At 41.5% G+C, this 26159-nt stretch overlaps 1 protein-coding gene and 1 pseudogene across 4 annotated transcripts in view; one reads left to right on the forward strand and one right to left on the reverse strand.

Annotated features, from left to right (window-relative positions):
* Positions 1–5471: 5471 nt before the first annotated feature.
* On the reverse strand, positions 5472–16755 carry LOC148109513 (uncharacterized; annotated as a pseudogene). The gene is made up of 2 exons (XR_015725414.1): positions 15759–16755; positions 5472–6767 (listed from the first exon to the last, which is right to left on the reverse strand). The product of XR_015725414.1 is annotated as an uncharacterized LOC148109513 (transcript).
* Positions 16756–16778: 23 nt separating this feature from the next.
* The window catches only part of PPP3CA (protein phosphatase 3 catalytic subunit alpha), a 304076-nt gene continuing 294695 nt past the window's right edge, over positions 16779–26159 (forward strand). Inside the window, exons 1-2 of one of the 3 annotated variants that reach the window (XM_045792535.2) lie at positions 16779–17029; positions 19949–20006. Coding sequence is in view for 2 of the 3 variants with exons in the window: in XM_045792517.2 (XP_045648473.1) it covers positions 16972–17029 (58 nt within the window). In the remaining variant the exon portion in view is untranslated. The remainder of the gene's footprint in view (positions 17030–19948; positions 20007–26159) is intronic. The other 2 variants (XM_045792517.2, XM_045792526.2) reach the window with 2 other exon arrangements.

Consider the following 26159-nt stretch of genomic DNA (forward strand, 5'->3'; position numbering starts at 1 on the left):
CTGTTTGGCCCCCCAGCCATTCCATATTGTTTTCTGTTTTGAGCTGTTATCTCCTGGAAGCTGAACTGTATGAACTGCGTCAAATATTCTCTTGATCTTTGGATTTTGATTGGTTCAGGCCAGTGGGATCACTGGAAGAAGAAATATGAGCCAGAAGGACCCCTTATATGGAGTTTATGTGTGCCTCTCTGAAGGTCACAGGACCTTCAAGGAGCCCATGTCTCAGGGTTTGGTAATTACTCCCTCTTCTTGTCAATTTAGGTGAAAGAGTAGTAAGAATGCTTTGCTGTTACTAGCTTCATGATACAGCATACATCCTGCCTATTCTATTGTAAAACATTTCCTTATTAAACTGTCCTCAAAGTACTCAAATTAAATTTACTATCTGTTTCCTAAAGCGACCCTGAATAATATAAGTGGTATATCATGTCATTACCAAAATAAATATTTTCCTTAAACTAAATTCCAGGCACAATTTACTGCATGAATAAATTCTCACTTAAAATACATAGAATGTATATGATAGACTATGTGAAATTTTTTTTATATGGCCATTTCTCTGGTAACCTTTCATAATACTGAATTAATACTGCATTAAAATTCATCAAAATTACTACTATAGAGAATTAAAATAATATATCGCAGGAAATTAGCACATTCATAGTAGCCTTGTTATCTCATGCTTGTGTGCAAATGAGCATCAGCCTGAAGATATTGGCATTTGCAGATAATCGGAGTCCAATTCTGAGTCCATTAATTTTTCTTCAAAAGTACACAGGTTTACCAAAAAATTTCAAACATCCAGTTTTTAAAAATCTGAAGAAATCCATACAATACCTCTTCCCCCAAAATATTAAGCAATATTGACAAAATAAAGACATAAATATGTGGGAAAATATACCATGTTCATAGATTGGAAGGCTCAGTATTATAAAGATTTTGCCAAAATTAATCTAAAAATAGAATGCAATCCTAATTAAAAACCCGGTGGATTTTTTTGTAGAAATGCATATTAAAATGCAAATATTTTTGGGGCGCCTGTGTGGCTCAGTTGTTAAGCGTCTGCTTTCGGCTCAGGTCATGATCTCAGCATTCTGGGATCGAGCCCCGAGCCCCGCATCGGGCTCCCTGCTCAGCAGGAAGCCTGCTTCTTCCTCTCTCACTCCCCCTGCTTGTGTTCCCTCTCTTGCTGCCTCTCTGTCTGTCAAATAAATAAATAAAATCTTTAAAAAAAATGCAAATATCCAAGGCAACCTTCAAAGACAAAGTGGAGCAACCTGCTCTATTTAATATAAAAATAATTGCAGAGCTAAAATAATAAAGTGCAGTATTGATGTAAGGACAGATAAACTAAAGGATCAGAATAGAGTTCAGAAATAGACCCAAATATCTGGATACTTGATTTATGTCTAATGTGACACTGCAGAACAATGGCAAAGCACAGTCTTTTTAATCAATGGTGTTATGTTAATTAGATATCAATATGAAAAAAAAATAAAGCGTAACCACTACATCACACAATACATAAATAAAAATCAATTCCTGATGGCTAATAGAACTCAATTTGAAATGTAAAATAAGGAAGTATCTGAAAGATAACATGGAGATTATATTTTAAATGTGAGGTTAGTAGAGATTTCTGAAAATGTAAAATGTTCTGACCATAAGAGAAAAGATTGACAAATTGGAGTACCTTAAAATAAGAAGATCAAAAGACACCATTAAAAGAGCAAAAAGGCAAGGGCTCCTAGGTAGCTTAGTTGGTTGAGTGTCCCACTCTTGATTTCAGCTCGGGTCATGATCTCAGGGTCATGAGATCTAGCCATGTTGAGCTCCGTGCACAGTTCAGAGTCTGCTTGGGATTCTCTCTTTCTCTCCCCCCACCTCCCCTGGCACTCACTCTCTCTCTCTCTCTCAAGCAAATTTATAAATAAATAATCTTAAAAAAAGAAAAGCAAAAAGGCAACTTACAGAGGGGAGAAGATATAATCAACAAAGGGCTGGTATCCAAAATACAGAGAAAAGTTCTAAAAAATCAGTAAGAAAAAGATAATCCACCACCCCTCTCAGGGCACTTGTTATGATAAGCACTTGTTATGAAATCTAGTCTGATTTCACATCAAATAGTTTAGCTCCATAGACTATATACACTGGACATGAAACAGTTTGACCTGGGAAAGATCTGAACTTCACTGTGTGGCTTTTGTGTCAAAAGACCTGAACGTAGGCCATAACTCCATCATTTACTACCTGCGGAACACTGGAGCATGATCCTTAAACATTCGAAGCCTTGGTTTCCTTATTCCTAAACAGAAAACTAGAGAGGTTTTTGGTGCCCCTCCCAGATCCCCTTTACCGTCCAGAGCACCATTCCCCATCGGCTGTGTGTATTGACTAACGATGGATGGCCCTCTTCTCCAGAGAATTGCCCCCAGAGTATTGGTCAAACAGGAACTGCCACCTGCCTCAGAGATCTTGGCTAACGTGTGTCCAAAAGTCCATCTCCCTGCAACATGGGTGTCTCACTCTGTGGTGCGGTTTGGGCTCAGAGCTTTTCAGTGGGATTAGACTGAAGCTAATGACCAGTTAAGACTTCTCTCTTGCTTGGTTTTTATTTCCTGTCTTTCCTGCTTCCCTGAATCTTCTTTCTCTTGAGGGCACTTTTTCAGTAAATCATTTGAAAAGAATCTCTGTCTCAGGCTTTGCTCTTAGATAAACTTAGATAGACAAAAATACCTACTCAAATAGTATGAAAAAAAAAATATAGGAGATATTCTATTAACTGTACTATTAAAGTTTGATATTAATAACAGAATTATAAAACAAAGTTTATTTTTATTCCTTTTCCCTTGAATATCAAAAACTACCACCTTTCAGGTACCTAGTATACTTGGTTCTCTCTCATATGTTCAAATAAGAAATTAGTGAATGCTTTTATACCTCAGTCATTCAGCTAATCAAACTATTGTGGGCTTAAGGTCACGAGGTGTTCAAGAGAATGACAAGGAAAAAAATGTGTTTGGTCAGCTTGACTTGATCACAGTGACTTAGTCTGGATGAATACATTTTGCTCATCTATAGGTATCCAATATTTTTGCTTGGGCATTTCCTAAAATAATTTTTAAACATTATATTTTCAGTCGTTAGGTAAAATTTTATATGGAAGCTTTAATGGCTGCACATGACTGTAAGTTCTAGTAAATTGTATATTGTATTTGTGTGTTAAATGTTTTCTATTAAACCACTAGAGTGGCAAATTTAACTTATTTAGAGGAAAAATATCTGCCAAAGAATTTAATTGGCAAAATCAGTTCTTAATTGTGAAACCAATAATCTAAATTAGGCTTTCTGTGAAGGAAAAAAAAATCCAAAACCTGATTCTGTTTTTCAATCACAATAAACGTGTAAATATGCATTCCCACTATCGTCTAACTTCTGAATGTGAAGACCTAAGTAATACGTGGTTTTGGGGAGATAGATAAAGTGACAGGAGCCTACCCATGAGTCTCTCACCCAGATAAGGCAGAGTACTTTGCTCCGATATTTTCGCTCATGCCTTTCCAGCTTGACCACGTGATGATCCCCCAACATCACTTCTCAAATTGTTTCTTTGTTTGGCACGCAAGAGGTTTCACACCTTGGGATAACTACCATACTGATTTCAGGTGAATGAGCAGGGCATGAGAGTCTGTGAAGAGAGGTGTGGCAAAGGAGAAGGGGCAGATCCCAGGAGATCACCTGAGAGATGAGCTTTAAGAAAAAGTAAGTATGAGGGGCGCCTGGGTGGCATAGCTGTTAAGCGTCTGCCTTCGGCTCAGGGCGTGATCCCGGCGTTATGGGATGAGCCCCACATCAGGCTCCTCCGCTGGGAGCCTGCTTCTTCCTCTCCCACTCCCCCTGCTTGTGTTCCCTCTCTCGCTGTCTGTCTCTATCTCTGTCGAATAAATAAATAAAATCTTTTTAAAAAAAAAAAAGAAAAAGTAAGTATGAATTTTGAGGATCTGGAAAATGATCCTCTAAAAAAGTGTTCCCACCTGGTAACTTCTGGAAAGCCTTCTTATATCCCTGGGTTATGCATTTTGCTGCCTTAGCCTCTGGACCAGCCTATGGTCATCCAGATGCCTGGAGATAAGAGATGCCCTCTGGTCTCCACTCAGGATTCCTTCCAGGCAGAGTCCATAGCTCAGAAAATTTGTTACTGTTAGTTTCCCCTTCTTATTTATTACTCTTTGGTTGCATAAAACTAAATTTCAACCCAATTTCAGCACAAAATGGGAGTGAATGCTAAGAATATACTGGGGTTTGAGGGGCCCCAAGGACCATCATGAAGCTGGGCCTCAGGAACATGGTGGAGTCAGGGAAGGAAATACTAGCAGTCTTTCTACTGTCTTTCAGCTCTGCTCTTCTCTGAATGCCTAATATGTATTTCTTTCTCTCTTTATGTGGAAACCCTTTTTCTGCAGAAACCCTTTTTCTGCTTTCCTGATCTTATGGGATAGAATGATATAGCTGCTGAAATTGCCTTTGTAAAAATACCACCTGTGTTCTAGAAAAAGATTGAATCCAAAATTCTCCAAATAAAGGAATCTGATGGGGGAAGATGGTTATCATGTACCCAGTCTTTTTCCATAGAACCAAGGCCCTATAATTCATGGAGAAGATGGGGATGAGTCAGGTTTGAGATGTGGCTTCTAAACAGATGAAACAGCCAGCGTACACCAAATGCTTTCCAAGGCTGGGCAGAGGACCTAGCCACAAATACCAGGACAGATCTCAGTTCTGAGCTGAGTCAATGTATCTCCTGTCCTAGGAATATTTTCACATTAGTCTACCCATAAAGGGACTACATTCTGTGTTCTGAGACTTAAGCATTTCGTACAATGGAAAGGATGTTATTTGGGGATTGGAAATGGAGCAGGAGTGAGACCATATGCCCATGAAATCATATCACACTTATTTCTAGGATGGTAAGTCCATTGTGGAAGTGGAAAAGGAGACTAGTCTGAAGTGATATAAGAAGAGGTAAGAGTTTTTTTTTTTTAACTGCATACCTTCAAAGAAGCGATTTGATTGTTTTCCTAATACCATTTCTCTATCCATGCGGTTTACGATCCTGACTAGCAGAGTCTCCATATGCACCCATATCCTCTCCAAACCTTTTCCATTTCCATGTACAACAGTTCCCTGCATGCTTTCACCTACACCTCTGTCCCAGCTCTGTCCTTAGACTTCCCCAGCACCTTCCCTGAATGTGAAGAGAGGCTGGAGTGCCTAGGAATTTGCATCTCCACCACTGAGTTGTGTGGGTAAATGCACTCAGCTCCCTGGTCCCTGATGGGAACAGCTTGGAGGTGTGACTTACAAGTCTGCAGAGGTCCCCTGCAGGAGTTAGTCAAAGTTACCATCCCTGTGTCTTGGTTTGACATCTCACCCTTGCCTCGTTTCCTTCCCTTACCTGTCACTTTCCCTACTTTCCTTTGTTTTTTTTTTTTTTTCCCTTGGGACACTATTTAATAAATCACTTTTAAATGAATCTTCAACTCAGGGTCTACATCTTGGTATGTTAACCTTAGCTAACTGATGACCCATTAGAATTACCCGGAAATTCAGTATATTTGGGAGAATAGACATTCTTTATCCAGGCCATAAGTGAGAAAGGCAAAGTAAATTTTTACCCTAGAAAATTAAACCAGAAATTTTATCTCTTAATCAATATGCAGTGTGTTCCTACGTGACGTGTTGTGTATGTGTGTGTATACACTTGCATGCATGCATGTGTAAGAGACAGAGACAGTCAGAAAGACAGAGAGATAAGGATGCATAAATATTAATGATATTTAGAAGAGCTGCTGAGCTTGAATCAGAAAAAAATATACATTGTGTCAGTTGGGATTTGAAACAGAACCTGAAATTATATATGTATATATAATATATATATGAAATTATATACATATATGTAACTTTATGTGTTATGTGTGTATAAAGAGATTTAAGGAATTGGCTCACACACTCATAGGCTGGTGAGTCTGAAATCCATAGGGCAAAATGGCTGACTGGAAACTCAGGCAAGAGCCAACACTACAATCTTGAAGCAGATTTCCTTCTTTTCTGGGAGACCTCAGTTTTTGCTCTTAAGGCGTTTAACTGATGAGTCCCATCCACATTATCAAGGGTCATCTCCTTACATCAAGTCAATTGTAGATGTAAACCACGTCTACAAAATACCTTCACAGCAACGTCTGGACAAGGGTTTGTTTAAATAACTGGGTATTATGACCTAGTCAGGTTGACACAAAAGACCACCCATCACACTATAGGACTAACAAAGTAAGAAGAGAAAAAAAACGTTTTTTTCCTGTATCAGAATAGTACCAAAACATAGCATTCACAGAAACTACCTAGCATTTATGCAGTATAATAAATTTGCATATTATTAGACTGGTCATATTAACTTTTTACAAAAGGCAGTGACTCATGAACAGCTCTGTATATGACCTATATCTAGATATAGATATATTCATATTTCCAGGTAATCTGGTCACATCTTTGAAAATCAGAAAAGAACTCAGTTCTTCTAGGTGTATCTAAGACACATTAAGAAAGCATTCTTTTGGGGCACCTGGATGGCTCAGTTGGTTACGCGTCTGCCTTTGGCTCAGGTTGTGATCCGAAGTCCTAGGATCGAGCCCCGTGTCAGGCTTCCTGCTCAGCGGGGAGTCTGCTTCTCCCTCTCCCTCTGCTGGTCACTCTGCCTGGTTGTGCGCTCTCTGTCAAATAAACAAAATCTTTAAAAAAAGAAGACGTACTTTTTCAAGTCCAGTTTGTATAATATTAGTCACTGTCCATTCTCGTCCGACGCTGCCCATTTACAGAGGCGCCAGAGTGCAGAGCTTGAAGGAGGGACTCAGCCTTGGCCTAAGAGGGAGCTGGGGAGGTTATACAAGTGGTAGTGATACCAGGGCTCTGCTGTGGGACTGCAGGCCCAGGAAGATGTAGTAATATCAAATCGGGTCCAAGTGGAGCATACCCCATTCAGTCCAGTAGAGGCCGTGCAACAGGGACAGAAGGAGAGGTTCAATACAAGAAACAGATCAGGAGCCATAGTCATTCAGGAGTATCTTGGTGTGTAAAACAGAAATAAGACACATGTCTTCATCACTGGGTGTCAAACAGTAGCCTGGAGGTCTCACAGGGTTAGATGGATAATTTAGAAATACTGATTGGCATTATTGCTCTTTATAAATATTTGATCTCCCTCTAGTATTAGATATGTGGGAGGATCACATACCTCTGTCCCTCTCGAAATTAGGTGTGCCCAAATGAGAGCTCAAGCCAATGAAATGTGAGTATAGTCGTGTGTGAGTGTCACTTCCAGGACAAAGTGCTTGATTGCTGGAACCCAGCTCTCCAGGGCTCTCCTCCCCCTGGGTTACTGTGAAAGCACGTGCTGATAGGGTGCCCTCTGAAGGACTGAAGCAGGCTGGAATGCTGAGTTAGCACCTGGAGGATGGCTGCCCCATGGGGTGGCTCAGACCTGCAGATGACTTCAAACTTTGTTAAGCTACTGAGATTTTTCCATTTTTACTGCAGCATACCCTGTAACCTGCCTGATGGTGACATGAAAACAGGCATAGAGAATATTCACTGAAATAGCTTCAAAACTTATCAAGACTCTCCAATCAGCCCCCCCCTTTACATCTACTCTTTTACTCTTTTTATTTTTGTCATTGGATGTGCTATAGAAACAACTGGAATGGACAAGGATGGGAGCATTTTACAGTCATTTTTTTAAATGAAGAAGAGGATTTCTATAAGCACCAGAATCAGAAGGTGTTAACTTTTGAAAATTTACAGAGACAGGGACTAACAATGTTAGCTAGCTGCCATTTGTATCTTCCATATGATTTAGTGATGGGTCTTTGGGTTGTAAGGAACGTAACTCTCAAACCAGCTCTAGAAAACAGGGTTTATTGTAAGGACAATGAGGGTTCTCATAAATGCAGAAAAAAATTAAGCAACCAGGCCTTAGGAAGGACAGAAAAGAAAAACAGGTTTAAGATAGTCTCTCTCTCCCTCTCTCCTTCTCCCTCGCCCCCCTTCCTCTCTTCACTCTTGCTGAATCTGACCTGTGGTTCCTCTCCGGCCTGAATGGCTTCATGTGTTTATTCACCTGGCACATGAGTCATTTGCTGGTGGCCATCTCAGTCCCAGCCTGCAGGATCTTTCATTCAAGCAACCACCACCAGTTTTCTTCTGAATTTTTAAGTCCAGCTCTTCCCAGAGGGTATCTGATTAGCCTAGCTCACTTTTGCCAATGAGGTCAGGGCAGTTAAAGGTCACTGGTCCTTAGGTATCTTCAACCACCCTGGTCCAATCTCCCGTAATAGCAGCAGGTGAAACTGTGTCCTGATGCTCACTCAGCAGTTCTATGGCTGGGGCATTTTTAAAGATGAGTATGGATGAGACGGGTACCCCAAAGCGTATCTAGCACAATTTCCCTGACTGTCTAGATTTCTTTGGGCTGGACATCAGGGACACCCTGGAAGAGAAAAAACAAAACAAAACAAAACAAAAAACCCAAAAAACGTCTTTTGAGGGACTGCTTCTAAACAACCATTACCCACACCCTGCTCACTTCCCCCCTGAAAATTGCTAATGTCTGGCCTAACTTATCACCAGGGAATAGCTTAGATGTTGCAAACAATAGAACTCTTTGTGTATTTGGAAAAAGAGGAGCTGTGAGTAATACTGTGCCCTCCCCTGGATTTACACACATAATTATTCTTACAGTGGGGACATGTGAGAGACACGCCTCATGCTAAAACTAAACTCCTGAATTCCCATTCCATTTCTCATCTTCAGGGCCTGAGTCAACTCTTTTTACTCTACGAAAGTTGATTTTGTGACTTAAAAAAAAATCTAAACATGAATTTTTTTTCCCTACAAATTCTTTGAAATGCTTATTTCTTCTTCTCCCCAGTTTTATTGAGATATAATTGACATAAAACATCATATAAATTTAAGGTGTACAACACGATTTGGTGTATGCATATATCGCAAAATGGTTACTATGATAAAATCAAAGTCCATCATCTCACATAGTTACAATTTTTTTCTTTATGATTAGAACTTTTAGGATATACTTTTAGTAACTTTCAAATATTCAATATAGTATTGTTAACTATAGTCATGATGCTGTACATTATATCCCCAGAGCTTATTTATCTTACACCTGGAAGTTTGTACCTTTTGGCCCCCTTCATCTAATTTCCCATATGCCCCTCCCCCATTGAAATACTTACTTCATCTATTGAGAAAAGCAGAAAGACTAACCTGGGGTAGCATTGCAAGTGAATATTCATTCTTTCAACAAACATTTATTAAGCACCTAGTATGTGCCAGGCATATGACAGATGGGCACTGGAAATTCAAATGGCAGTAAGATAAAGTCCCTGCTCTCAAGGATCCTATTATCTAACTGCAGAAAGACGAAAGATGGGCAAACAAATCACACACATAGCACACCCACACATGTAACGTCAAGTAATTATAAACAGGAAAAAGGAGCTACATCAGTCTGAAGCGGCAGAGACGGACGACGTGCTGTTTTCGGTAGGTATGAAGACCTCCTTGCTACATAACCAGTGAACTCCCCTTTTTTTCCAAATCAATAGTCAGTTCTCCGTTGGCATTTTACTAAACCCATCAGCATTGTTGACACAATTCATTTCATTTGCTTGCCCTCATAGACACCCCCATTCCTCCCCAGAAGCTGCTCCTGTCTCTCGGCTTTGCTGATCCCTTCGCTTCTTCCCACGCTTTAAGTGAAATAAAGTACAGCTAAGATGCCATGACTTGCACTTCTATACATCACCAGCCTGGCTCTCTCCTCTCTGTAGACATAGATACAACTACCTACATGTCTTTTCCACTTCCACGTATAATATGCATCTCAAAGTTAACATATCGAAAACTAGTTTTAGATCTTCTCCACAAAATATGCTCTCCATTTTCAGTGTTCCTTTTCACAGTAAATGGTAACTCCATTTCCCATTAGCTCAGATGCAAAACCTTGCAGTTCTTGCCTCTTTTTTTATTTTCCCACATCCTATATCCAACCCAACAGCAAATCCATTAACCCTACTTTTAAAATATGTTTGGAATTGGATACTTCTCACCACTTACTTCTAAACTCTATATCCAAACCACTTTATTTCTAGCCTGGATTCGGACAACAGTCTCTTATGTGGTGTTGGCATTTCCACCCCTGCTCCCTTCCCACAACTACATCCAGAGTCAGTTCTTACAAAAGAGTGACGGTTTTCTTTCTGTGCAAATCCTATCATTTATCACTTTCCTAACAAATACTTTTTCATTTCACCAGAATAACATTCAGAATCTTTTCTATGGTCTACAGGGTCCTATTTGATCTGGCTCGACATCATCTTTCTGACCTCATCTTGTGCTGCTGTCTCTAGTTTACGGGTGCCCTAGCTACACTGGCCTCCTTTGACATTTCTTTAAAATGTCGGACTCTTACTTCAGGGCCTTTGCACATGCTATTCCTTTACCTGAAACTTCCCTCCAGATAGCTGCATAAATATTGCCATCAGTTCATTTGAATCTCTACTGAAATATCACCTTTTCAGAGAGGTCACCCCTCAACAAACTGCCCGTAGCAGTGAGTAGCACCCCTTTGCCCATCACATCTTCCAGTGCCTCTACCACTGTACATTATTTTTATGTTTTTCACTTAGGCCACCTAACTTACTGTGTGTGTGTAATTGTTTTTAATTGTTCCTTTTTAATCATCTGTCCCTCTTTGTTACAATGTAAGGTTTATGAGGGGAGAGACTTTTTTTCATATTATATTCCTACTGCTTGATATGTGTGAGTGTTCAGTAAATGTCTGTTGAATATATGCTTTCCAATAACTATGAATACTAACAGAGTAAAACTTCACTGACTAGAAAAAAATGGAAAGATGGCTAGTCTGAGTTCAAGATTCTTTTTTGAGAATATTTCCTTGCAAATTCATGAATTTTCGATCAATAATGGGCAAAACTTACTTCCAGTAAAATTAAATTTCTGCTAGTTTTGATGAGTGAAACTCATTTCTAATACTATATTGATTTTGTATATGCAAATGTACTTTTAAAGGGCTTGATGAACTTTCTCCTAAATTGATTTATCAAGTCTTCTACAATTTGGTAGTACCTTTAATTTCATTACCAGCCTTTTGCCGTTGTTGTTGACATTGTTCTCAAAGCACTTCAAATATCAACTTCAGCTCATTTCAGGTCAAACATTTTGAAATTCTGAGTTTAGAAAAGCCAGAATACATAAAGTTTTATGGCATGAATATTTCTCGGATTGTCAATATAATGGCAAACTTATATCTATTTTAAATGTAAATGTTTATGACTTGGCACCATTAACCTATTCACAATTTTAAAATTAATAATAAAATTAGAATTTGAACTATCTAGGAGAAAGGGCTAATAAGACTTCTTACCAGTGAGTGTGTGTGTGTATATATATGTATATATATATATAGAGAGAGAGAGAGAGAGAGAGAGACGTATATATATACACACACACATATATGTATGCATATTAGTAATATTGAAATATCCCTGAGAGCAGATACTGTGGTATTAAGCCTAGGGCTTCACATATTGGATGCCAATACTTCTTAAAATTTTACTCAACAAAATTGGTTGATCACCTACACTGTGCCCAGAACTGGGATATGAGATGAAGATACAAATATAAATAAAACAAATATGAATATATGTTTATTAAATCTGCATGAATATGATCACCTGAAGTCTTGTGAAATTTTATGTAAAACAATCCACTTCATTTAACTTAGCATATAATTCCATAAGTTATAGTTTGGTCCCTAATAGAAAAAATTTAATTTATTCCTGAATGCATTTGGCATAACAATTTATGTTCCTGGAGAAATAACTTTTCTAAAATGAGTAAAATTGCCTTCTGAAAAACGTAAGGTTCAACAAAATTTCCAAAAGATAAACAATAAAAGCCCTTTTAGTTTAAGCCTCGAATCAAATCCATGTTGAATAATATATTTTGTGGAGTCTCTACTGTGAAGAGGGTAGAAGTTCACATGTTAGAAGTGAGTGTCAGAGGAATTAGCTTTATGATAATAAATCAAATTCTTGTACACATTGATGGCCCCACCAGGACTGGCTGTCTACTCTGAAAGTTCTTTAGTGCTGTGTTCCACCAGTGCAGGTGAGAACAGGTCAGACATATGAACGTCAACCATCAACTACTCAGAACGAAGTGCACGCCTCAGAAGAGCCAAAACCAGAAGTTATTATGCAACTCTTAATGTCAAATGATAGAACATTCATCCAAGAATGGAAAGTCCAAAGTTTCAAAAGCAGGTTATTCTCAAAACAGGATATAAAATACATCTTTATTTTTTTCAAAACTAAAATGTCTCAAGATTCAGCAGAGCACTTAACAGCAAACTAAAATATTGTTCATCTACTCTGATTTGCACCAATGGAAATAAGCTGTTACATGGACACTTGAATGCATCGATCACTCCAAATCTTCAGTTTTTTTTGCACACATACTTATCTTCATAATTAATTTAGATGAACTGAATAGTAAAATTAGTTTGAGTTCTCCAACAGGGAAAGGAAGTAGCACCTCACACCTAAATGTTTACAAATATGTGTACAATTCTTAAATTACAAGACTTGGACATCCTTGAATGAGGGGACTAAATCTTTGAATTCTTTATACATTTTTGCATCATCTAGCACAGTACCTTGCACAGAACAAGTGTTCAAAACACAACTAGTAAGTTAATAATTCATTTACAAAAAGTACACTTTTGATGCTTGTGTAAGAAATAAGAATATTTTTGGTATTCTGATCATGCTATTATATAACAGATACACAATAATTCTGGATTTTACTTTTTGAGATAACATAATAACTCTTGTGTATTAGTCTGAGAATAATAACTACCCCAACAAACATATCCTCAGATTTCAATGGAGCAACACAGCAAAAATCTATTTCTTCTTTTGTAAAGTCTAAAGCAGATTTTCCTTGTAGGTGGGCGGCATTCCTCCATGTGATAATCTAGGCATTCAGCTCCTTGCATTTAGGATTATGCTTTCCCCTGTGCTCTAGAAGCCTCTGCATTCAGCTCCAGGGTGGGAGTTCATTGGCTGAAGAAGAATGCATAATTGCTGCTTAAGTGCCTTGGCCTGAAACTGATGGAACACTTCAGCCCATAGTCCATTGGCCAGAACTAGTCACATGCACCCACTTGGATGCAAGCAGAAGCAGGCCCAGGAATGGAATCCCTACCTGGGCAGAAGCTTTCTGGAGAGTATACTAAGCAAAGGGAAATACAATTTTTTAGCAGACTGCAAGTTGTTTTCTGTGACGATGGGCTCCCCGCCACTTTTTTTCTCCTTTCTTTTTCTTCATAAGCAAAGGACATTGTTGAAGTAACTTCTTGAAAATGTAAATTCCAAGTATAAGGTGATTTTATGTAAATGATAATATAATCAAGGACTACTTGGACAGTCTAATAAGGATTTTTAAAAATGGCAGCAGATTGTAGGACATCTGAAAAAATATCTCAGTACAAAAGATGATTTGGCTATTCCAGTATGCCAGGTATTCAGATAACCAGTCCCTAGTTAATTTCTGCTGTGTAGTTTTCCTTTGAGTAGGGTCCAGTTTTGTCCAAGATGTGTTTGTGTTGCAACAGTATGGGACCATACACATGCATTAAAGGTGACTGATGATAATAAGATGTGTTATAGAGTGATTATGATTCATAACTTTTTTTTTCCCACACATACCTCAGCTAGGAGGTGTCCCAAACTTATAGCGGACTGAAGGGTGTGTCTCAAAGGTGTGCCTTTATTTCCTATCTGTATCATAAAACTTTTCTATGGTGCTGACATTTTAAGCTTTCTGATCTTGGTTCAAAGGTGTTTTTCCTAAACCTGAAAACTGTGTCCAAATAACGGTGGGGACTGCACCTCTGTTTGCAATATGTGAGATAAAACATTGGGGCCTTGAAAGTGAGCATCGCTGGACATGGTTTCCTGGTCTTTTCTCAGGCAGGCTCTCTTCTTCACCCATAGGTCTTGGCATCCCTGCCTCACTCTGTGCCATCTGGCTAGGAACCAACTTCCCAAATCTGCCTTAGCAACTAGTGCTGCTGGGGCTCAGGAGACTGTTTTCAACAACCACTTCCTGAGGCGATACAGTGGCCTCTCAGAGCTCATATTTTTATGACAGTTTTACTAGACTCTAGGCTTTATTGAGGGCAAGGACCATTTTCAAATAACTGCCCCCCCCAACACACCCTACACACACACACACCACACAAATTACCTACCACAGTGTCTGGCATAGAAAAGGACACAATACATATTTATTGAATGCACTGTCTGCCTAATTACCACACACTATCCTGGGGTTGTGAATTGGGCAGCAGAATCTTAGAGCTGGTGGCAGCCTCCCTGAGTATGTAGGACACACCCTACATGGTCTCCTTTTGCTAGAAGTCCTCCACGGAGGCTCCCCTGCCTTTTACTGTGAGCTCCTATTCCTTGCAGGCTACACTGCTCAAGCCATACTCCAGCACCATCAGTCAAGTTCTCAAACTTATTTTCGAGTTTGAACTCGAATCTAATCCGTGTCCCCTACACACTTCTGGCTCTACCCCCTAGCTTCCCTAAGTCTTTTATTAGACCTTTTACTGGGCTCATTGTCCAATTCAGGAAATAAGAAAAAAACCTGATATTGGAGGAATTAAGAAATGTAACAGGAAGGATGGAGGGTGAGAAATTTATTCAGTTCTCTTTGTTATTCACAAAGAAGCAAGCTCCAATCTCCTTGCCCGGTTGGTCAGAGAGAGGGGTAGTGAGCGGAGGTGACCTTCGGGCAGAGGGAGATTGGCTCATTTTGTGGCGCGCAGGCAGGTCAGAAAGGAGCTGTCGGGCCATTGTCACTCTCTGGCCTCCTGCGCCTAGCATTCTCTCCTTAATTCTCCCACCAACCAAAGGGACCAGAGTGGGGATCCGCCTTGGGCTTCAGGGCCCTGCACACACCCGGAGCACCAAGGGGACGTCGGATGATTGGAAGGAGCCGGGAAGGGAGGTGTGGTGCCACCAGTCCCGACCACTGGCTGCGTGCGCGTGTGAACAGGGAAAAGGCGACCCTCTCCGGTGTGTCTCCCGCCCCCTCATTTCTCCCTGGAGATCGGCAGGGCAGCCCTGGGTGACTCAGAGTTGCCGGAGGTTGCTTGGACTCGCGTCCCCAATCTCCTTGGCAAGCTCGCCCCGCACACTCCGCCACGTCCCTGACCCGCGACGCTCAGAAGCGGCCCCCTCCTCAGAAGGTGTGGATGCATGGGTGGGAAACACTGATAACCACCGCACCGCCCCCCCTCCCCCCCAAAACAAAACCCAATAGCAAAAACCACCGTACACCCATCACTAGGCGCCGTCTCCCCAAGGTAAGTTGTTTATTCGTCGCCCTTTTGGCGATCCTCCCTGGACAGCTGCGGCAGCGACAGCGACAGCAGCTGTGCCGCGGGCCCCGGAGCTCCCCGCGCTCTTCCTTCCTCCGCCCTCTCTCGGAGCTTCTCACCCCCACCCCTTCCCTCCTCTCCCTGCCTCCCCCCTTCTTGCCCTCTCGCGGGCCACGCACACACCCGGAGACACCCTCCGCACTTGGCTACTCACACTGCGGCTTAACCCAGCCGACAAGGCATAGTCGCCAAAGCAGCGCGGGGAGTGTGCGGGGTCCAGGGGCGGATGCCAAGTGGGGCTGCGGGTGGCAGGGTACAGCCCCTCTCCTCCCAGCCGCGACCCCCTGCCCATTCTCTTTCCCTAATCCCGGCCTGCCAGCAACAGTGACACCTGAGCGGGGACTGGGCGGCGGAGGAGGCAGGCCCATAAGACTGGCAGCTGGGAGAAAACAGAGCTGGGGGCGGGGACAGCGAGGAGGAGCGGGAGGCGGGACGAGCGGGGAGGCCGCTGCCTAGCAGTGAGTGACGCGCAACTTAGCCAATGGGAGCTCAGAGCTTCGACGTCGGGGCGGGGAGCGAGGGGCTGGCTCCGCAGGGAGGTGGAGGCTGCCGAGGCGCTGGAGGCGGGGGCCGGGAGGAGGAAGGGGAGGAGGCGGAGGCGGGCGCGGTGGCGGAGGCGGCGGCGGCGGAGGAGGGTAGGTTGCGCCCGGGACTGTGTCTGCCGAGATCCGCGGCTGTGCCTGTGTGAGTGAAGGAGCGGCGCGGGGAGGCAGAGACGAGCGCGGGGGAGCGCAGCGGCGGGACGTCTCCGGCGGCCGCGGACAAGCGGCAGCGCTTGGTGTGGGGAAGCAGCGGCGGCAACAGCAGCAGCAGCAGTAGCGGCGGCCGCCTCTCCGCCGCCGGGGACGCCGAGGCACGGCTGGTGGCACTGACATCGGCGGCCCTGCCTCTTCTCTCTCGCCCCCGACCCTCCCCATGTGATCGGTCTTAATCCCGGCAGAGTGCGCGCGTGGGGCTCCATTCCGCGGTGCCCGGTCTCCTTGCCAGGGTGGGTGCTCCTGTGAGCGCTTCTCCTCCCCACCCCCCTTCCCCCAAGAATAAAAGAAGAACCAAGAGGCGTGCTTAGAAAATAAATAAATAACCACCACACACGCGCAGCCCGGAGCGGAGTCGGCGGGGCTGGCGGCGGCGGCGGAGGAGTGAAGGCGGCGGCGGCGGCGAAGGAGGAGGAGGAGGAGGAGGTGGAGGAGGAGGAGGAGGAGGAGGGACGCGCGAGAAGGCAGTAACTTTAAAGCCAGCTCAGAGCCCAAACCTCCAGCCGAGCGGTTTGCAGCGCGGCGGCGGCGTTGAGTGTCTGGCCCGCCGGTCCGGTCGGGGTGTGCAGTAGGACGGACGAGCAGCGCGTCGCTGTCCCCCGGCGGCTGGAGATGTCCGAGCCCAAGGCAATTGATCCCAAGTTGTCGACGACCGACAGGGTGGTGAAAGGTAAGCGGCGCGCCGCGGTCGCCCGGGTGCACCGTGTGCCGCAGGAACCCTCGCGGCTTGCCTCCCCTCCCCCCGCCTCCGGTTCCCTCCTTGCTCCAGCCACGGACCTTCTAGGATATTGTGCAACCCTCGAACCCCCCTCCTTTGCGCGCCCTTCCCCCAAGCCTCCCACCCGGCCCCACTTGGGGCATTTTTATTTACGGGGGCGTCAGTTGGCAAATGGCTGAGCAGCGGGGAGGCGGTGGCGGGGGTGGCGGTGGCGGGAGGGGGCGCCCGGGGGGTGGTTGCTGGCAGGGTGTAGCTGCTGTGACAGAAATAGGAAGTGGGTGGCTGCTCGCAGGCTTGCATGGGATCGGGTTTATGATTTTCTTTTGCAGAGGGAGGGGTGATTTATGGCTTTTAAAAAATTAATATGGCATTTTTATGTGGCCGTGGCTTTCCACCGACTGCCTCGCTCCGGCAGGGTTCTCTCGGCGCTCCATTGCAGCAATTCCCTCCGCGCCCCCTCCCCCTCCCCCTGAAAGGGCCTGCACAGGACTCGCGAGAGAGCGGGAGAGCGTGGGGGGAGCCCGGCGCTTCCTTCCGCGCGGGGCGGGGGCGGCCGCAGGCGGAGGGGGTGGCCGAGGGAACGCGCGGGGGCCGCGGGAGGCGGGGAACGACCCGAGAGCCCCGCCGCCGCCGCCCCGGGATTCCCCCTCAGGCCCTGAGAAAGACAAGAAAAGCAGTTCTCCAACCTCCCTCGCCACCCGAGCCTTCCCCCGCCGACCTGTCATTGCTCTTGAATGGTTCCCCGCTGGAGCACACCTCCCCCGTGGTAACCTCACCCCGCGCGCTTCTTCCATGCCCATGGCACCCCCTTGTTAACGGGCTATTTGGTTCCTGTTATTGGCTCTTCTCCCCTGCCCCGGGATCGTGTATACTCCTGTCTCTGGGGTTTCTGGCGAAGAGAAGCCGGGATGCGTGGGGTGAGGAAGGGGACCGCCAGTGGAAAATCCGCCTGGGAAAATCCGCCGTCCTCGTTGTGTTCCGTGGTGGAATGGGGGAGGAACCATCCTAGGAATCCTGGAAGGATGGGACAACAGAGCAGATCCGCCAGGATTAAGTAGTGTTCCTCATTCCTGGTGTTAGGACCCAGAGCAGAGCAGGGATGGGGTATGGGCTAGGCGAGCAAGGGGCCTCTGAAATTGGAAACATCACTGTCTGGTGTGGCTTGTGTGTGTGTATTTGTGTTTGTGTCTGTGTGCGCGCTGTGTAAAAGTGAGATAGTATCTAATGTGGCCATGCAAGTAGAGTGCAAGGCAATAAAGTCATTTGTCCCATGAGCACTTAGGTGAAGTAACTCAGCAGCCGTAAGACCATGATACAGAAGTCCTGGGGTGTCAGAACTGTCCATTGCTCCATTCAGATTTGCTCAGTTTTTAAAGTTGTGCGTGTGTGTATATGTGTGTGTGTGTGTGTGTGTGTGTGTGTGTGCGCGCGTGCGCGCGCCTAGTGATGGGAGAAATTGTGTTCTTTTTTTTAAGAAAATAAAATATATTTTCTTGTTTTGGCTGTATTAGAATCATTCCTGCTTGAATGCAGTATTCATAGCCTCATCAAAGTAAGGAGGAAATACCTTTGCAAAAATGACTGGAAGTAGGGCTACAGATGCACAACTGTTCTTTCTGCAGGCATAGCTCCTCATGTTAAAACAGTGAATTCGAATTCATTCAAAAGAACTATGCTTTGTATTAAGGGTTTCTGTTGACAATTTCAGGAATTAAGACTTTTTGCTGAACTATCAGAGTATCTCCCTAATGTGTGAAGTTTAGGTGTACCTCCAATCTGTATGTTTAGATTGCCTGTTTTCAAAACAATGTAAAGTTTACGATTCAAATGATAGCAGTAAATGTGTCCACAATTTAAAAACATTCATATGTGCACACATAAGTTCAGGTTTTCTATTTTCAGTCACAAAGTGTGGCTTCTCCCTGTAAATGTAAAGTTGTGACGCGGAGAAGAATGTAAAAATAATTGTCCATACATTCTGGCTCGGTGTCTTTACCAATTAATGTGAAGGAGCCCATTCATCCATTCTGTGCCTATTTTGCCTTGCTTTTTTCCAATGCTATATTAAAATATTTTTATAAATTTTCATAAATGGCTCTTTATTGTAAATACACCCCCCCATAATTCCAAAAAATGATTTACATATTTTTGCAGAACTGAAATGCACATGTGGATAATATAGGAACATAGGAAAGTCTCAAAATAGGAAAAGGTAATTTTACATTTGTTTTGATAAGGATCTTGATGTGAATTTTGAATGTGAAATTTTGTTTATAGAAAAAAGTTTTATTGACATCCTAATTTTAAAGTGGGCATGCTATTTTTCTTATGCTTTCTTACAGACCTTATATTGTTGGCCTAAAAGGCATTATCGAAAGGTGGATCCAATATATTGTCACATCTATGACTTTTATAACTAATTATTTGAAATGGTAGTCTATTTTGATGATCAGTTCTCTAAGAAATAGCATTTCCCCGCATATACACATGCTTAGTGAGTAGAAAGTGCATGTATGATGAATGGGAAACAGATGACCAAATGACTTTTTGTATTTACAAAATTAGATAAGACATAATTCATGGAACCATGACTAAATTTTGTTAGAACTTGATATCAGTGGTCTGAGATTGACTCTTTAATGCAGGAAAAGGATTATCCTTGAGGAAATTTTTGTGCTCCTTAAGCGTTTTCTCCTTTTACAACGTATAGATAGTAGTATTTGGTTACGTATAGAAATAAGTATTTGGATCATTATTACCATGGCATGCCATGGTGTTTGTTTACAGTTATCTGCATTAGTGTCATCTGGCTTTTGTTGTATGACAAATTGCTATTTACAAATAAAGCTGTGCTTGTGGTTTTGTTTGTAGTAATACCATGATGTGACGGCTTTCTTGATTTGTACTTCCAGAATGCAACTTTAGAAAGGTAGGTTGAGTTTAAGTCTCAACTAACTATGCAATTTTTCAGGTTCATAGCATCTTCTAGAGTGTGTTCAGAGCCCTTGATCAGTTTTCCAAATCTTAAAAATGAAAGGGAATGGCAGCATTGGAGATAAAAAGCATTCATTTAGGTTACCCCACGAAAAAAGTTACTTCGCTTAGCAAAACTGGTGCTGTTTCATTTTGACTGTTCTTGGATAAAAACAATGGAAAGTATAAATATTCATAGAAAAGATCTTGGTAATGCCCTTGGTTGGGAATCAGAATAATTTGATGTATTTATTGTTTTATATTTTTTAAAGGATACAAAATATATGCATAGCTATATGGCAAAAGATGGAGGGGAGTAAATAGCAGAATAACCACTCTCCCGCTTCCCCCCAGTGCACCACGTAGTCTGGATTTTCTCTGCAGTGGTGCTCCACAGGCCTGGTTTCAAACTTTGGCTTTTGTTCATTTCTCCCTGCCTGTTCCTGCCTTTAACTCCTTTACTGGCCCTAACACTCCCTCTTCGCTATAGAACTTTGCTATGCGAAAGTCATACACTTAGAGGAAATTAAATTGTATGTCATGAGTGTCTTGCTTTGTTTCATCTCTTTCCTCTCCCTTTGTTCCCATCTCTAAGTATTTTCTAATGGACCTCTTACCTTAACCCAAACTGATTTTAGTGGTAGAAATTCTAGATACCATGGCAGGTTGATAGGGGGTAAATTTATGGGAAGAATTTTGGGGAATTTCTCAAAAACTCTAGGTAGGGAATTTGTGCTGTGTGTCAGGTTACTTTTGGCTGTGGGGAATTAAAAAAAAAAAGCACTGTCTTTCTTTGTATTACCAGCTTATATACTATTTGTGAAGACAAAATACGCATAGGGAAATTCTGGAAGGATATCTAAGATCATATAATCAAGAAGCTGGTAGCTAAGCAAAATATTAAGTAAACAAGGATTCAAGCCACCAGTGTTTCTAGCTGAATGCGATGGTACTACTGCTTAAGAAGAAAATAAAAATATGCTACATCAGTAAAAATCATCATGTTTGGATTTTGAAACAAAGTATTAAATAATGGCATTTCTTTGTGGTGTGTCAAGAAGAGCTCATTGTGAATTTATTTTACTTAGATTTATTACCGTCAGTTCAGTTGTTCCGTGCATATTCTATGTATCTGGTTTTCCATTTGAGTACAGTAAAACCTCATTAATTCAGTGTTATTAAACGTCAGTGTTTGGTGGCTAAAGTTTACATCAGCACTGGATGTGAAGAAAGGGGTCTGCTAATCTAATACTATAAACAACACTATTTGGGCATGGTTAGTATACTTAACAGCACAGATTCTTTTCAGGGCATACTGAATAGCATGTAAGTTAATGCTATTAATTACAAATTAGATTAATCTATTCATTAGTATTTTCTTTCAGGATTTCTACTATAAAGTAAATATAACAAAAATGCATGGTTTTCAAAACCCTTTGTAAACTTAAGGGTTAAGGCAACAATTGAGACTGTGATTCAGGGAAATTCCAGTGATTCTAAAAGGCCATCAATTAGAAGATTAACATTTAAAAAATAATATGTTTTTGGAAACTGGGGTAAAAAACCTCTCATTTAAATGAGCCATGTATTTTAAGACATACAGTTAAAATGTGAAAGAAGTAACACCTTAGAATCTAGTTAGAGGTTTACTCCATTTGTTTATATTAGTTTAAAAATATGCCTTTTTCAGTCTGTTTTGTTTTTTAAGTCTATTTGTTTCTATAAGTACAACGTGTTCTTATTTATAATCTTAGAAATATGAAAATGACTTTGATATACTGTCCACTTATAACTTTTATAATTGGCTTCTTATACTTTTCCTTATCTTTTCTGTGTCAGCCATGTGTAAAGTTGGAACTAATTATGAAACCAAATAAAGAATCCATTTAGAGTGACCTCATTGGAAAATGGCATTTTTCTAGACATACCCTCCTTTTAGCAAATCCAGTTAAACTACTATTTTGAAAGTTTTGTGAAAATATTGGACACTCCAGAACTATAGAGAATGAGGATGATTCATGATCTGGAACTTTGGTATATACACAAAAAATCATATTACTTTTTTCAGCAACTTTCTTGATATTCAAGAGAGATATAGTGAGATTTTGAATTCCATCTTTCTGTACTTGCCCTGTTATATTTTATAAGTCACATGCTATTTTCCTTAAGTGTAAAATCATACTCGCCCCTCACTTGTGGGAGCCAGAGGGTCCTCAAGTGGAATTTGAGGGCCCGAGTGGTCACGCTTGCTCCCCTCGCCTGGGAATGGCAGTTCAGTCACTGCTGACACAGAATTACAAATGACACTGTGTAAATGTATTTTCAGGGTCACTCAAGAATAGTCAGAACAATTAATATTGAAATCTGTGAATGCCTTGGGTCTACAACAGTAGCTTATGGTGGCATTTATTTTATAGTTGAAGAAATGGAGACAGAATAGATAGAATGGTCGGTCACAGGTGGGACTAGAATGCAGGTAAGTGTGAGCACATTCTTTCCTTTAGCAGAGATGCTCTTCTCTCTTGAAAATCTGTTTGAAACTGTGACTTCTTTGGTTTATTTAAGCTATCACAATTTATTTCAAATTTCACTTTACTGAATTACTGGCTATAAAAAATAGCTGTAATAGGAGAAGAAGCTTTTATATCTGTGTATTTAGCAGAAATATAAATTCTCATGATAAATGTTATAATCTGGTTTGATCTTGGCATGAGGTTTACTAAAGGAAAGCTGGTAAACATTATTTTCTCTTCAGGTATATACACAGAAATACAAATAGCATATTCTGTGAAAAAGTTTTATTTACTTCTATTTTGAAGGTTGTTACCATAAGCCTCTTTGTCTGAACTACAGATAATGGCCCATACAGTTGGTCTGGTTTGGGGATTTTATTAATTTTTAGAGAACGATCAAACCGAAAATACCAGTCAATGCCTCTTAGGGTATTCACTCCTTTTTTTTAAAAATAGAGTCATCAGGTGGGAATGTAGGCACTGAAACACGATTTCAGTTTATAAACTACGTCTTTAGTAGTCTTGATATTTTCAGTATTTTTAACTCATTTTATTTTTACCATATTTCCATCTTCTGTATCAATGATAAGCCATCAATTATATTTCATATGAAGTCAAATAAAATATTTCATATTCCTCTACTGTTAGGTGTTCTGAATAATGGTTTAAATCAGATGGACTGTCAGCTTGAGGACCTAGACCAATGGCTAGGATCTCAAATCCATTTCCCAAATGTACATGAAGTAGCTGAAACCTTGAAATTAAAAACAAAAACTGAGGAAGCAGTAATTGGTTATTAAAATACTAAATTTTTGGAATTAGATGTATCCTTTGTAAGACCATCATAGAGAGAAATAGAATTTTCTCTTTATCTTATTACTTCCTTAACCCATGCTTTTGCTTCACAGCAAAATATGATGGTCTCTCTGACTTTCTATGAACTATCTCCTGGAACTAGAAATTCTGCAAATGTCTGCAGAGAGCAAAACAAACCAATAGATACCAGAGATTTATGTTAACAGCTGCCTCCAGATTATGACATACCACCTTACAATGTTTGTCAGTTTCAGGTACCTTTCTACAGTTATAAAACCAGAAGAATGATGGTTGATGTTGAGACAGAGAGTTTTATTTATATGAAGCTAAATTAAAAAAAAAATCCCACCAGGTCTAAGATTATTAAGACTTAGAGTCTCTTCTTATAGTAACTGTCTAGATCCAGTTTATTTTTTATTTTTTGGGGGGAGGAGCTACTACTTCTGATTTAAAATGTTCAGTGGTCTCTATGTAGCATTAGAATGTTTTGGAGATTCTAGAATGTCAGTGTCTAAACTGTGTCTCCCAGGATGCTGCATATGCTTTGGAAGCTACATAAAATTATTTGTTAATATGTATATTCAGAGTTTTAGTTTGAAAACTTTGGTCACTGAACCAGCGGTGCCTGGCTCAGTGCCTTGCTTCTTATGCACTGTACCAGTTCTTGTCAAATGACTTTGGACATTGCACAGTTCCCACGTGTGCCTCCTAAAGCAATAAATGGAGACAAATTATATGTTTATTTTGAGCTCATTATATTCTGATTCTTTATAAATGGTTCTATATGATGACTGTGTGGTTCATTGGAATGCTTCCTTCTCCAGCCATGTCAGGGAATACAGTATGAGAAGGAGGTATTAATAAGGTGATATAATTAGATCGAGGGCAGTTTCGTTGTTTGGTCATTTGGGCTGGCTTTATGCCAGTTGAGTTTAAAAGGCTAAATCCTTTTCACTGTAACACATTAGCTTGAGCTGGAAAGCTTTCTTTCAGTTTTTGTTGTATTTCCCCATAGACTGATCGGTTTTTGACAGGTGAGAAAAAATATGTTAATCACTCAGTGTTTGACATATTGGGTGATATATATTTTTTAATTATTGTTTAGATTTGGACTTGAAGAGAAAAGGACCTGGCAAATTCCATGAAAAAACAAACAAACAAAACCAAGACCAGAAAAAACCCTCTTCCTTTGTTTACATCTTGATTTATCATTTTCTGTAATGCTTTTGTAATTCAGAAATGCAGCCTTCTTCAGCATAACCTCCTGCCCTCCTTCTGCCCTCCTCTGGCCCCCCAAATGTCATTGGATTCTATCCAGTGGGAAGATATATGGGCTATGAGAAGTTAAAAAAATGTGGCACCAACTCTGCTGACTTCTTATATTGTCCTAAGTGGGCTTTAAGCCATCCGTTGACATTTGTTTTTAAACATCCTGTAAGCTATGCCATTTTATCAAATTAAAGTAAAAGCACACTATATTCTCTCACAATGACAGAACCTGAGTCAGGACTTCCAAGTTTGTGTTGTTGTTATTATTATCATTATTATTTTGTTTTTGACAAAGGAATTAAAGTTTTTTTTCATTACACCTGGCATTGTTGGTCTGCTATGCATATTTAATGTTAATAAAGTACATGCGTACCTTCTCTGTGTGGGTTTGATTATTGTCATGGTAACAGTTCTCATCACCTAATTCTCATCATTTGAGCCTTGGTTCAAATGTCACCTCCTCTGGGACCCACGTCTCCTGATATCTTCAACTGGAATAAAGGGACTCAGCCTCTTCATTGTCATGGAGGACACCTTGAATAGAGCATGCTCTGTGAAGATTTGTTTACCTATCTGCCTCCTTCCCAGGAAGTGGAGAGCCCAGGAGAGTGCGGCCTGGCTTCACTTATCTTTGCATATTTAGCCCTAGCACCATGCCTACTGTAGATTAGACCCTCGGTAAGTGGTTGCTAAATGAACAGAATAACAGATAAAGGGTAAGAGGGATTTAAATTTCTAAATTATAGGGTTCTTTTCTATTTTGAAATTTTGTGGATCTTAAATCATGGGCAGCTCACAAACTTCTGGCGAGTTTCTTGATTCGTAAGTGCCAATTCTGTAGAAGGGTTTTCTTTTTTTTTTTTTGCCTGAGCTTGCTTTCTTTAGTTGAGCCTATATGTTTTTTGCCCAGTAGAAAACCTGCAGAAGCATAACGAGCAGGATGTGCTTAGTTTTCAGTGGGTCATTGTCAGTCAGAGGGGGTGTAGGTCAAGTTTCTCAAAGGTGGGTGATGATTTTTTTCTTCAGGAGGACTGGTGAAGGAGAACAACTATGACAGGTCTCTGGGAGGCTCAGAGTAGGCTGCACAGTTACATTGCTTAGAAAAATACACAAATGCAAATGAATAAGAGCTAAGACAGGAATCAGAACAGAGATGTAAAACATACTTGCAGGCCTAGAAAAAAGATTTCTGTGTAATACTAATAAAAAATCTTCAAGCACATCACGTGAGTACAGGCTGCTCCTGAGTCAGCTCTCCGGATGGCACGTGTACGTGGTGAATGTTCTTGTAAAAGCTCAGTCCTGGGATCCACGTCAGCCGGGAAGGGGGTATGGCGAGGCACCTGCTCTCAACCTGGTCCTTACAGAGCACCAGTGACCTGCTAGCCCTAGTTGGTCAGATGCCTCCCCACTAAAGCAGACTGCCAGGGCTGTCCAAGCTCCCATTTATGGGCTAGGATTTCATCTGTTTCCCTAGTGCAAAAATACTTTTCCTTCAAGGAGTTGAAGGC

This window comes from Ursus americanus, chromosome 8, assembly GCF_024610735.1.
Source record: "Ursus americanus isolate L20-20 chromosome 8, mUrsAme1.1.p, whole genome shotgun sequence".
Lineage (NCBI taxonomy): Eukaryota > Metazoa > Chordata > Mammalia > Carnivora > Ursidae > Ursus > Ursus americanus.